Source organism: Pimephales promelas, chromosome 6, assembly GCF_988280905.1.
Source record: "Pimephales promelas chromosome 6, fPimPro1.hap1.1, whole genome shotgun sequence".
Classification (NCBI taxonomy): Eukaryota; Metazoa; Chordata; class Actinopteri; order Cypriniformes; family Leuciscidae; genus Pimephales; species Pimephales promelas.
In genome coordinates this window covers 31,022,546-31,036,664 of record NC_142774.1, presented here as the reverse complement: position 1 = coordinate 31,036,664, position 14,119 = coordinate 31,022,546, and the positions used below count along the sequence as shown (strand labels likewise).

Genomic DNA, 14,119 nt, shown 5'->3' with positions numbered 1-14,119 from the left:
GTTGGGTAAGGGAGGAGGGGTGGGTGGCACTGGACTGCCACAGGAAGTGGTGGACACACCCAATGTGAGGGACAGCCATTCGCTAGTGACAATTTGAAGGTGTGTCCTAGTGGCAGAATCAAGCAACTGGAAATGGGAGTCTGTATCGTGCTTGAGCAAGGAAGAAAGAAATCAGAAAGACTGGTTTATAAACTTATTGACTTAAATAAGGTCAGACTTTGTGGGTGTGATGGTCCAAAACTGGTCCAAGACTTACCTTCTGTGCCCTATGTGTATGTGTGTCTCCTTGGTGACTGGGGCTCTTGGAAGGAGAGCCCTTGACCGTATCGACATAGGACACAGGGAAAATGCCCTGTTTGTTTGAGCCAGGAATCTTTCCCTCATACCAATTCTGATCCACCTTCCTTAGAAGGATCACTCGCTCCCCCTACAACAGCAAATATGCATGCTTAAAATTAAGGCTAGGGTGAGTTAGTAAGTGTATACGTATTTTAGAGCTTGAGAGATGGTAGAGGGGGTGTTATAGGTGTTTACACTTGCCTTTCTAAGAGAAAGCTCTACGTTAGTGTCAGCATTGAAGTTGTATCGTGCTATGGCCTCTCCCATATCTCGAACCTGAGCTGGAGGAGGCGGTCTGACAGGCTGCCTCCGCTCTGGAGATGGCACCTTCTGAAGGAGAGAATAAAAGATAGAAAGCAAGAGAGAATATGATTAAGTGTGTGTCAGGGTTTAGTTTGACTCTCAGGTTAGTTTAGTTTGAATAGGTTATACTGACCTCAACATAAGAGATGGGGAAAATCCCAATCCGACCTCTGTTTTCCCCCTCATACCAGTTACTGTCGATCTGTCTAATGATGTTGACTGCATCGCCTTTCTTAAAGGAAAGTTCCCTGTAAATGCACACACATGTGCAGGCAAAATATGCATTACTTACATTGTAAGGATAATATATTTATACCCATTTATTCATACATATTTGACACTGAACCTACCTTGCATCAGTCAGTTAAATCTCAACTTACTGATACAACAAATAACAAAAACATTTCTGTGGTGCACAATGACAGATACCACTGGGTGATCACAGGAAGGTGCATAGAACATACATACATATATATATATATATATATATATATATATATATATATATATATATATATATATATATATAACTGTGTTATTTGCAAGCTATGAGGTATTATCGTTTTTGTTATATAATGTATTTTGGTGACATGCAAATTTCAGGCTGAAATTCATGGGTCTTGAAATTCTCTAATGATTTTATTAGCATGGATTTTCATGCAAGCTGACATTTTCACGCAATGACTGACAGCTCAGAGCAGCAGAGACCAATTTTACTTTAGTATGCAGAAGCCAAAGAGCAAAAAAGTGGCACATTATACAATGCAAAACAAAAGAAAGAACAAGTTTTGATTGGCGGGAGTAAAATTAAATACATTTTCACAAAAAAAGCTGGCACAGCCAATTTTGCAGATTCATATTCATTGAGATGCTGTGATGTTATAGTATCAGAGTTTTAGATACTGTATATACTCACTTGGCAGACTGAGCTTTAAAATCATAAATAGCCCTGGCAGACTGTTTCTGATGGAGGAGAGAAGACAATATAAGATAGGTCATCTGCTTAGAGGAGACCTACGAGGCAAGCAAAAAGACCATCAGCTATCCAACATATGTGCGCCTAAACCATATGTTGTGACCTTGGCCAAAATAAAGGTTACAAGATGATGTGATTTATGGCATAGCACAATAAGGATACAGGATTTGCTCTGATTGCTTCCCATCACCATACATTTACTCTTTAATCAATTATGTTTTCCCTGCAGATTGCAAATCAGGGTTCTAATTAAAGAAAAAGTAGTTCATGTAAAAATAGATATGAGGCATAGCAACATTTCTACCTCTCTTTCTGGAGTGGGTCTTCTGCTTTGTGGTGTGAGACGTCCTGTATCAGAGCCCTGATCTGTGGAAGCACCGAGAAAAAGTCAACAGAAAGAAAACACACTAATGTCCATGGTGGCACCACATGCATTCTATTGCTGTCAAAAGGAAAATGAGACAATTTAAAAATGTACAAATATTTATTTACCATTTGGGGTCAAACAAAAAGTAAGGGATGATCTGGAACAGCACAGTATGACATAAAATGGCATGCGCTTGACATAAAAAGGGCCTAAATACTACAGTCATCACAAAACACTGTATTTAACCAAAACTTAACATAGAAAGTACATAAAATATGAAACAAAAAAAACGGCTTAACAACAGTATTCCATACATCAGCAAATAAAAAACAACAAACAACGATGGGGAAGGGCACAAAATCAAATCATAAAATTAATCTCAGTAAACACACCATGCATATACTAGCCAGACATGAATTGCACCATGAACTGCTAATACTTCTTTTCCACTTGTATCGTTGCACAAACAGTATGAAATGCAGGGATGAGACGGGCTTAAAGAAAAACAACACTGTTTAATTCTCCATGCATTCATAATGGGAGTTTTTGTGTTAGCATTAAAGCTAACTATTAGCTAATGTACTAAATAAGTTCAAAATTTTGACCATTGTCTAATCAAATATGTTTTAGAATGTCCCTCCTACTAAAAGTAAACCACTGGCAACCGAGTTACCTAATACATTCATGTCACACACAAGCCATGCTGAAGAATCATGCTGATTATGTAGAAAAGAAGTGAAAGCATTTGCATGTTTTCGGTTGGATTCTGCAATACTAATACGGAAGGATAAAAACTAAGGATAAAGAACTAGCTGCACCTGAGTAGCAGTGCACATTAGCATTAGCATTATGCTGGTTGTTGTTGGAGGCGTCTGCATGATGTTGCTGCTGGTAGGAGGCACATTGGTGGGCTCCAAGGTAAGGCTGGTGGACGTGGGGCAAGGAGGGTGAGCCGGACCCTCTTTGAGCCCGCAAGGAGGAGCTACGCTTGGGCACGTCAGGTAATAACTCTTCCAATAACCGCCGTAATATGCTATCATCTGGCATCCTTGCTGGTCCTTGTCCCTTCTCCGCTCTTATGTGGTCATAAATGTCCTGCAAAGCAGCATCTAAGGCCTCATAAATCGCAGTTTTGGATTTCGGTCGTCCACTTCTGCAATGTCGTCGTTGGGTCGGCGGGGAGCCTCGTTTCCGGCGGAAAGGCACAGGGCTGACCAGGAAGGCCAGTTTGGAAAGGCCTGACTCACTGGGTGACTGTTGGGCTTGTGGGGATGCAGGGTGGGATTCTTGCCGAGCCCTTTCCTGTTGTCGCTCATGTTTTAGCATGGTGGTGAAACGTGTATAGGATGCTGGACAGCGACCCTTACAGGAGCTGATGAGGTGGCGGTGTTGGTAACCTTGACTCTGACCCACACTCTGGTGCATGTGATGGTGGCGGTGGTGATGGTGTCCACGATGGTGATGTTGCCCAGAACCATAGAAGCTCTCCGATGACGTGAGCGAGCAATGATCCAGGTCGCTCTCGCTGCACAGTGAAGACCCTTCTATGTGGATGTCACTCATTTCGGAGGCACAGGCGTCCTGTTCACTGTCCGAATAGTCTTGATGCTGCCTCTGGATTTTCCCATGGATTGGCACCAGGCTATTGCTTTCTGGTCCCGGTCTTGGCTGTCCCTCAGGGGGACTTCGAGCCCTTACTGGAGGATCTTCCTCCTCCAGAAGTGATTCAACAGAAAAGCGTCGTTTGGGACAGCTGCTGGCCCTCGAAGACCCTGGTGTGGTGGTGCCCGAAGGGGCATTTTCGTCACCGAGGTCTGGCATGGACTTTGATTTCTGGATCAGCTGTTCATATTCCGATATACGGTTTGGGACCATGTGTTGCGGCACCTCATGACCAAAAGGCGCCCAACCGTGGAGGTTGTGCCTCTGTTGTTGCTGTAGCCGTTCCAACTCGAGGATTCGTGCACGTACAGAACGAATCACCTCTGACGGCAACAGTTGCTCACGGTCTATGTGGTGCATCTTCTTGTAGAGCTGAAGGAAACCTGGAGCATCATGTGCCATCTTACGCCGGTGATGTCGGCGCCCCCTTGGAGATGAGGTAAGACTTTTTACCTGAGGCTTCTGTGGAGCGTCTTCATCGAGCAACGAACCAGCACTTTCCGAGCGAGTGGTGGTCACAGAAGTGGATGCTCTCCCGTCATCACTAGCACCATGTCCATCAGACAACAAGTCATCACAGCTGCGTGATTTGAGCCGTGGTGATGTAGGGGTCATGGCAGATTCATCATCAACGCTACTCCAAGTCTCTGCAGCTTCATGTCGGCCTGCCTGCCAACCGTTCTTGAAGCAGATGGAGCGCTTGGAGCCACGCCAGGTTGGTGTGGAGATAGTGAGGGAGTCTGAGGAAAGATGAGAGGAGGGATGCTCCATACCTGGAGAGCTCAAACAGGAGGAGAGTGACTCACTAACGTCTCCAGCTGTGAATTAAAATAACATCCAACGCAGCATGACAAAGAGGAGAAAGCTGGTTAGTTAGCTCAGCAGAAAGAGGTTGATAAAGCGAGAGAAAACAGGTATCAGTGAGAAAGTGTCAGTATAGTTATATGAGAAAGAGGACAATGTTCAGTCTCACGTAATTATGATTTTTTACAAAGATTCAAACATTTTACAGACCAGGTCTATCTAACCACAAATGTGACCATCTAATGAACAAGAGAAAGGTGTATTTTCACATTTCTGACATAAAAAAAAAAAAAGGAATTGTTTAGAAATTATTCAACCAAGAAATTGTGATAGAAAAAAATCTATCAAACAGCTATTCTGCCAAAAAAAAAAAAAATGTTGCAATAATTTAATATCCCATGAAGGCACAGGTATAATTCATTTTCAGCGTTCTGCTCTGTCTCGCGCACAGTCGAGAGCACGAGCCTTTCAAAGTAGACTCAATTGACAGTATTGGCGCTTTTCCACTGCATATTACGGTACGGTTCGGTTCAGTACGCTTCGACACGGTGCGGAACAGTTCGGCTCGCTTCGCGTGGTACGACTCGACTCGGTACGGATCGGTTCGGTCCGCTTAGCTCGGTTGCTTTTCCACTGCAGTAGTACCCCTTCAAAGTGTGTGGGACTGATCGTTATTTGCGCGCGCCTCTACTGCCATGACATCATCTTAAAAGCGCCACATTTTCAAACCCACAACACAGGAACAATGGAGACTATCGAGGGGATGGTGTTCCTGATTCTCGGTATGTGGTTGTTTTTAACTGCTAGACAGAAAAATGTGTTTAAAATGAGGCTGATGGCAGCAAAACAAAATACTGCTAAAAAAGTGTCTCGTGTCTCGTGTCGCAAATCCAATGACGCTAGTAGTGACGCTGGTAGTGACGATTCTATCTGACCAATCAGTGATCTGCAGTGTTTCACGTCACATTTTAGTACCGGTACGGTACGCCTGGAACCTCAACAGACCAGGTACCATTTAAAGCGACCCGAAGCGAACCATGAGCCGTACCGAACCGTACTGCACCATGCAGTGGAAAAGCGCCAAAGTGAGCCGTACCGAACCGAACCGTACCGTACTATGCAGTGGAAAAGCGCCATAAGAGTCCTAAAGACACTATGGTGCGTGTGCTAGTGTACTTTGTTTTCAAGTTCTCAAGTCACTTGCATATGTGCTGTTGTACATGCACTGTTCGCACAGTCACACAAATTAGAACAGACATCCGCAGACCCTCCTGATGATGATAAATATGTCACACGGACAGTGCGCGGACCGTCGCAGAACGTAGACTGCTAAAGTATACTTTGGTCTTAAGGCAGTGATGCATGATCAACAAGATTCGATCAGTCTAACACCTTCTATTCACATGTGTAGTTGTGTGAGAGTGTCGGAAATTACCTTTGGCTCTGGATGGTGAGGAGGGGGAGGAACGTATGGTAGGCTTTTTCAATGTCTGTGCTTTATGGGAATCCAGAGGGCGGGAAGAAACTTGACTGGCATTCTGCTCACTTCCTGTGTTGGCCTGAGTGACAGATGGTTCTGACTTTCTCCTTTTCCTGTAGTCACTTGCAAAACTAAAATTCAAAGATCAGAAATGACACTAAACTTGTTACATAGTATGTAAACAAGATTAGAGAGAAATAATTTAATCTTATGCCTAAAAAAATCACAATTAAGTGAATAACTGTGTAATTGCAATGATTCTTTAAAAACAGTGCATAAACCAAATGAATAATGCTATTTTGAAAAACGTAAACACCACCCAGAATTAGATAGCAAGTGGACAACATACTCTAGTACAAATATTGACGATTACAGTCTGATTACAGGGTTTTCTATGCATTAAACAATTCTAAAAAACGGTTCTCATATCATGTACTCTATAGATGCGCCATATGAACAACAGCATGTGTCACTGAGCTAGAGAGGATCTGAGAGCAGTAGGAGGTATAAAGAATATTTAACACTCCAATGCACACACCATTATTGTATGTTGAATTCATATATTCTGTACACACTAAGTGACTCAAATAAAGAGTGGCAGAGCTTTTAAAACATGATGAACAAATATGGATATCCAATAAGCATCTCTCTGCGAAATGAAAGAAGCTGTTTGAGAAAATAAGATATATGAATGAAAGGGAAGCATACCTTGAAGGTCCATCAGGCTGTTCTGAAGGCGAGAGATAGAGGGATGACTGAAATAGAGCAGACAATAAAAGGGAAGAGTGAGATCCATGGGAACAAAGAAGTGTAATGCACCCGTCCTGTGCCTCACTCACAACCTTCCCCCCGCATGCGCAAAGAAAACGAAGACTGACAAGGGTTCCACATATCTCTATCCCACCTTGAAGGACTGTGACAATGAACTGTGACCTCCTGTAAGAATAAAAAAGGGGACAGGGCCCCACAGAAACCAGAGCCCAACAAAAGCCAGCAAAAAAAAAAGCAGTACAGATCTAGAGAGGCTGCACGTGGCACCAGGTCACCCAGTCTATTATGTTATCCAAGATCGCCACGCCTCCTTTCCTTTGACACAGCCTGGGGTGAATTACAACAAATCTGAGCACAATACAGCAGTCTCTGCTGTTCATTCTGGCTTAGCCATGCGACTTGGATCAGAGGAAAGAAAGGAAAGCAAAAAATAACACAGCTTTTTTTCCACCAATGCTGATCCAAGCCAGATAGGAAAATAAATAAAAAGCCAAATCAAAGCCGCATTTCACTTGAGAGCATGTAACTCTTCTCAAACAACATATTTTGAAAGAAAGAAAGAAAGAAAGAAAGAAAGAAAGAAAGAAAGAAAGAAAGAAAGAAAGAAAGAAAGAAAGAAAGAAAGAAAGAAAGAAAGAAAGAAAGAAAAAATGAACACATTCATTTATAAGAGGAAATTCTAAGAAGACCCCGCAAATTTCCAAAGAAATTATGGGGATAGTTCACCCAAAAATGAAAATTCTGTCATCATTTACTCACCCTCATGTTGGTCTAAACCTGTGATTTACTTTCTTCTGTGGAATATAAATTATAATACTTTGAGAACTATTGTTCATACAATGGCAACATCACCAAAACTGTTTGGTTACCAACATTTTTTCTAAATATCTCTTCTTTTTGGGTGAACAATCCTTGTGGACGAGGAAGTAAACCTGACAGCAAGTAACTAAATAATACAAAAGGACATTCTAATAAATAAAGTTATGAAAAACATATTAAACCACAAAATGCATAAGTGAATGTTCAATTTTCGGCATATTTTCTCTTTTTTCACTTTTTTCAGTAGTGTTTTCATCTGAGACAGCCTCAATTAAAGTGCCCTTTATCAACTAATTATATTTACATTTAATTTTACATTTGTTCCATTTGTATAGTTTACATCAGAATTCACAAAGGGTCAAACTGGTTTTCCTTTGCCATCTGGAAAATAAATGATGGGGCAGGAGGACAAGTGAAAGAAAATGAGATAGATATAGATAATAGATGACAAAGTGAAAAGCAGAACAGCAAATTGTAGGACGAGCAAAGAAACAAGCAAAGGATGGATGGATGGATGGACAGGAAGGTAGATTTACCTGTGCCACAGTTTGTGTGGAGTAGTCAGGATTATAATCCAACCTCTTTTTAGGAGGCTGAATACCCCGCAACCCGAACGAACGAACGAACAGCACAGCACAGAGGTGAAGAGGTGAAGATGAGGTGGAGAAGCAGGTGCATCATGGGAAAAAGACACATGTGGAGAGAGTGAGAACATTAGGACATGGAGAAACAGAGATCACACAAAACATGTAAACAAACAAAGGGTGAATACTAGTGTTTTTCTTTCGAAAATCGACTACAGTGCCAACACATGCTCCACCTACAGTACCTTACACACAGTGACGATTGTGTGTACACATATAATACACGCAACGATGAAACTACAAAAGCCTTCACACGTATTTTGCTTGTTTACTCAAGGTGGTAGCAAACTCAACTAGTAAACAAGCCAGAAATTGTGTTCTAGAAGCTGGAGGAACTGTGCATAATATCTCATTTATGAACATACAGTGGCCTCCAAAATATATGGACACTTGAGCCACACATTACACATGTTTATGCATTTCATTGCATTAGATAGCATATAATAATGACAATACCTAATAAAATACTTAAAAAAAAAGGTAGCCCTCAAACCGTATTCACTTTATAGCCCTTCATCCTGTAACTGTCTGTGGATAAATGTGGGCACAGAGGACTCAGGTGTGATCCTAATTTTTATTTATTATAAATGTTATATCACTGTTTTCGATAAATTTTTGTCTATCCATTTATGGTGTGTTTTTTTATTTTGGGGGTATTTTTGAATTTATTTACTTCAAAAAGTACCATATTTTCTATGTAAATTATGCTTTTTTTTTTAACTACATTAAAATATCATTCCAATAAGTTCTTAGAGCTAAAACCTAAAGATGAAGTGACTTTGCTGTCACCTGGTGTTTTATTTTGGCTTATTTAAGAATGCTCTTAATTACAGTTTTTCCCATTCATTTCTGGGTGCCCATTTTTGACCCAAATACAAGATTAAGGAGTTTTTTTTTCACCCACTCAACATTGTAAAATTGAGTCAAAAAAAAATGTGTGTGTTCAGGAGGCAAACGTAGGAAAAGTAGCCAAGTCTTGTACCGCTCAGATCAAGGGAAGTATTTTTTTTAAAAATAAATCAAAACTATTTTGCCCACATTTGTCCAAAATACGGTTTTAGGGTTAATTTGGTTAGATCCTAGTATAGTGCATGCTCAGGTATATTATATAACGCCAGGTTTTGAGAGTCTGAATACATTTTAAAATTTTGTACAGTTTATCTATTGTTTTAACATTTAGAACTTCTTGATGTGATATTGTTCAGCTTGTGCAATGTTTATGTGGATTAAGTGTACAAATCATTTTTAGGGTCACTGAAAAGAGTTAGACATGTCAAGAGTGTTTTCTGCACAGGTTCTGCAGCTATAAGAGCTGTAAGCTGTATAATAAGAGCATGTGTATGATAGGGCAAAGAGAGCCAAAGCAAAAACACAGTGTTTCACACTAAAAGTTAAAAGTGATTCAATCAAAGAGGATCAAATTCCTCTTAAAACAACACGGTACACCATAAATAGAGCACAAGTACAGATAGTGTTGCTCTTTCGGTGAGTGTTTTGAGAACAGAGCATGATTATTTACTTGTCTTGGGACACTTTGTGGTTTAACATCAGACATACAGTATGATGTCTGAACTGCTGACTCTAGCATGTGATTGTGCTAAATGTTATTGTGGTGTTTTCAGTGTGCAAACACAGATTCATAGGTCAAATAAGTGTTTTTTAAAGCCACAAGTCAGAACTTGAACTACAACACACACACACACACACACATACACACAGACGCTTATCATGACACAACAGCATTTGTGCCGGATTAAGGCCTACAACATGCCAACCTGCCGCACCCTCATTCAACTTACCGGCCGTCCAAACTCCAACTCGGAAAAGAATTTAAACCAAGGCTCGTTCTCTAAATCTATGTCATCTGGGTTTAAATCAAACGTCTGGAGCAAGAAGCAATGTGGAAGAATAGAGGTAAACAGAGAGGAAAACAATGAGAGGAAAAGAGAGATGCAATCAGCGTTAAGACCAAAATATGCTGCAAGGCATGGTGGGTAAAGAACAGAGGAGGATGATGTTGTGGGTCATCAACACATTTTCTTTCACACATAACATATGCAACCTATTATATCTATTATATCAAATCATAAAGGTATAGACATAAAGGTATTCCACTGCAAAAAAAGAAAATTCTGCCATCATTTACTCACCGTAATGTCATTCCAAACCTGTATGACTTGCTTTCTACTGTGCAACACAAAATAATATAATTTGATGAACGTTGATAACCAAACAGTTTTGGTTCCCCTTGACTTCCACTGTATGTACAAAAAAACACACAAAAAAAATAAAAAAACAATGGAGGTCAATGGATACCGAAATTGTGTTGTTGTCAATATTCCACAAATGAAAGAAAGTAATTTGGAAGACATTACGATTAGAAAATGATGACAGATTTGTCATTATCGGTTGGAATTGTGTCTCTCAGTACTGTCCAGAAGAGGGAGACATCATGCTTTTTCCTCTCGTCTCTCTCTCTCAAGTCTTTTTCTCTCATCCTCGAGCTATGTCAGAACATGCTGAGAAAGCTGCCCACTCATTTTGCCACCTGGGACATCTCCCACTGCCACATCCACAGCATTGGTGCTGAGGGCAGTGCTGTGATTCAACCTCCTGACATTTCTATCCCATTGTTCCCTGTGAACCGAGCCAATGGCTACAACTGTGCCGCTTTGTTTGACACCCTTCCAGCTTTTTACATCTGCAATGCTAAACAAAAGTTCAACTGCTCTCAAAGGAGACATATAACAACTGAGGAAAATCCTCAACTGAGCCATTTTGTTTGTGCCTTTTTTTGCTGTTGACAAATACAGTAGAAAGAAAGAGACATTATTAAGGGAAGAATGGAATTAGGACATGCTGCATTGCTGGCAAAATTCAAACCTGCATCGTTCACATGAATACCATGACTTAATGTTAAACACTATAGCTCCAACTGATTGTTTTTATTGCAAACATTTACCAATATGTTATCTTCTACATGAGCTAATACACAAAGCAAAAGAAAGCTAAAGCTTGCTATAGGACCGCATTGCTCTTGATAAACAAAACTTATGGCTGATGGTCCAATATTTGGTCAAATAATGCCAGCCTTAACACTTAAAAATAAACCCAGACTTATGTCCACATGTCCAATCATCTGGCTGGAAAATTGCAGTTCGACATTGTCAGTTAGGCCTGTGAGCGTTAATGTTATAAAGGTGAATTCAAGCACAAACAATGAAAAAACAAAAACAAACAAAAAAAAAAAACCCAAAAAACAATGAGATTGTTGAAATTGCGATTTTCCTCAATCTTTGCTTTGTGATATATTTTTTTTATGTTTTTGAAAGAAGTATTTTATGCTAACCATTAGGCTCTATTTATTTTAAAATATATAAATAGAATAATAAACAAATAAATAAATAATATTTATTAATAAAAAAAAAAAAAATATATATATATATATATATATATATATAAATGCAACACACAGAAATCAAAGGAAAAGTTAACTGAAAACTAAATTGTCCCAAATTATTAGTTCATTCACTTATACCTAAATCTAAATATGAATTTAATTTATTTTATGTAGAAACATGTTTAAGATGTTAATTTATACACTTGTTGACAAAAAAAGTTGACAAAAAAGCACCATAATATTTTCATAAAAGTGGTCTATAAGATGTGAGGTTATAATAACTTTGAGGAACAGACCGCAATTTTTTTTACATTATTCAGTCTCTGCTGACAAAGAAATTTAATCCAGGACAAGGCGTAATCCGTGTAGGAGACTCACCCTGTATATTTGATTTTGTGATTAAATAGACTGGAAGAGCACTGAATTACTCTAAAATGAATGAGAACCCAAGAACAGAATTTCTTTTAGACCTTTGAAACCATGAGTCCATGTTATGTGTGGATGTTTATGCCAGTTTAAATTAAATGAACAACAATACGTATGATCACTCACAGGCCTTTCTTGCTCGAGGATGGAGGATTTTCCAGGCTCATACTCAAAGATGCTCCGTGGTTCCGCCCGATATTTACGTGTGTCCACTTTACGATCTGGAGGACCCCACTCATTTCTGCAGATAATAATGACAATAAGAACCAATCAGAGTGGTCGGGTACCTTTGAAACGGAGCTCATTGCATGAGTTTGGGTGTCTTACAGGTCGTGTGAAAACTCTCTGTCTCTGTCCATGTCCCGCGAGCGGAGCTGAAGGAGGGAAGGCATGGGAGGGGGTGGCGGGGGCACAGGTGACTGTGAGAGCTCCCGATGGGTGGCACCGCCTGGCGTGTCTGAGGTATTTCTAGAGAGAGGCCGGTACGTGTGTGTTCGAGGGGGTGGGTGTGCATGAACAGGAGGGTCTAAGAAAGAGGCACGAATATCACAGTAATATGACAGATCAACAAAACAAATGTAAAGTGGCAACATTAGAGCAAAACATAAAATATATGAACGTACACTACTATTCAAAAGTTTGGGGGTAGATTTTTTTTATATTTTTAAAAGAAGTATCTTATGCCAACGCCAGATAATACAGTAAAAACAGTAGTACAAGTCAAAATACCTATTTTCTATTTCACAATGTAATTTATTCCTATGATGGTAAAGCTGAATTTTCAGCAGCCATTATTCCAGTCTCCAGTCACATGATCCTGAAGAAATCTTTTTAATATTATGTTTTGTTGCTTAAGAAACATTACTTATTATCAATATTGAAAAAGTTGTGCTGCTTAATATTTTGTGGAAACTGCAATAATTTTTTTCAGGATTCTTTAATTAATTGAAAATGTAAAAGAACTGTGTTTATTTAATGTAAAAGAATTACATCTAAACAGTTATATTGTATAATTTAATACCCTAAAAAAACACATAAGCAACGCAGAAACACAAACAGATGATTCAGACTTTTATCTCACTATTACAGATTGTAAGATTTTAATCAAGCAGATGGAAGATGGAAGTTTCAGATTTCAGATCTTACCATTGTTTATGACAGTATATGTTGCATTATATGTGTCTGCATAGTCATCGTCTGGTAAAACAGAATTACACAGTTAAGTAAAAAAAGCAGAAATACGGTACATGTTTGTCAGTTTAAATGAAAACTCCAGGATATGTTCTATTATCCTCCCACTCACTCCATCATACACACCTGCTTTATGAACCATGTGAATCTGTTTGAACATGGTCTTGTACCAATCCTTGGGTCTGTCCACAGTCTAAACAGAAGCACACACATACACACAGAAACGAGCAGCCTTGTCAGTTTGTTGGTTAAGCGCACCAAAAGCTAACAGCATTTGTCATTACCTGACAACCAACAAAATCACCAGAGCACAGAGAGAGGAACAGACAGGGAGTATCATAGTAACCTGACAGCAAAGAGCCAGGAATGTTCTCCTCTGCTCACAAATACACACATTCACAGACAGTCTGAAATGCTGAGAGCTCAAAAGCATTCCTCTAACCACAATAAGAGGATCAAATGTCAAAACAACTCGGACACAAATCAAGAAAAATGCCCTCAAAACAGATCATTAACAGCCAATCGTTGTTTTAAACTGATCAGTGACAGTGAACAGATGTCATGTAACTCTCCATCCAATCAAAATGGACAATTCTTATTTTTTATGGAATGTTGCAGTATTTATTATAAATGATTTATCCATGCACGTCTTTCTTTCTTTCTTTCTTTCTTTCTTTCTTTCTTTCTTTCTTTCTTTCTTTCTTTCTTTCTTTCTTTCTTTCTTTCTTTCTTTCTTTCTTTCTTTCTTTCTTTCTTTCAACCTCTCTCTTGCAGCAACATCTCTTCTCTGATGATGTGTTTACTGGTAGGGGGGCAAACTACTCGATTATAGCAACAGCAAACAACAATGATCGAATGATCCTATCAATTCCTGATGGACAAAATCATGACGCATGACTTCAAGAATACGTTTCACACGGATATATGTTAATTGGGA

The 14,119-nt window shown here is 39.5% G+C and overlaps 1 protein-coding gene across 21 annotated transcripts in view; it reads right to left on the bottom strand.

Moving 5' to 3' along the window:
* The window catches only part of sorbs2a (sorbin and SH3 domain containing 2a), a 153,746-nt gene that overhangs the window by 8,492 nt on the left and 131,135 nt on the right, over nt 1-14,119 (bottom strand). For 13 of the 21 annotated variants that reach the window (XM_089132388.1, XM_039691305.2, XM_039691348.2 and 10 more), the window contains 14 exons: nt 13,309-13,375; nt 13,138-13,188; nt 12,319-12,517; nt 12,118-12,232; nt 9,965-10,048; nt 8,058-8,114; nt 6,640-6,686; nt 5,887-6,062; nt 2,804-4,465; nt 1,923-1,984; nt 1,559-1,656; nt 776-890; nt 541-669; nt 257-427 (listed from right to left, as the gene is read on the bottom strand). In XM_089132388.1, coding sequence (XP_088988514.1) covers nt 257-427; nt 541-669; nt 776-890; nt 1,559-1,656; nt 1,923-1,984; nt 2,804-4,465; nt 5,887-6,062; nt 6,640-6,686; nt 8,058-8,114; nt 9,965-10,048; nt 12,118-12,232; nt 12,319-12,517; nt 13,138-13,188; nt 13,309-13,375 — 3,033 coding nt within the window. The remainder of the gene's footprint in view (nt 1-256; nt 428-540; nt 670-775; nt 891-1,558; nt 1,657-1,922; nt 1,985-2,803; nt 4,466-5,886; nt 6,063-6,639; nt 6,687-8,057; nt 8,115-9,964; nt 10,049-12,117; nt 12,233-12,318; nt 12,518-13,137; nt 13,189-13,308; nt 13,376-14,119) is intronic. The other 8 variants (XM_039691354.2, XM_089132390.1, XM_039691320.2 and 5 more) reach the window with 7 other exon arrangements.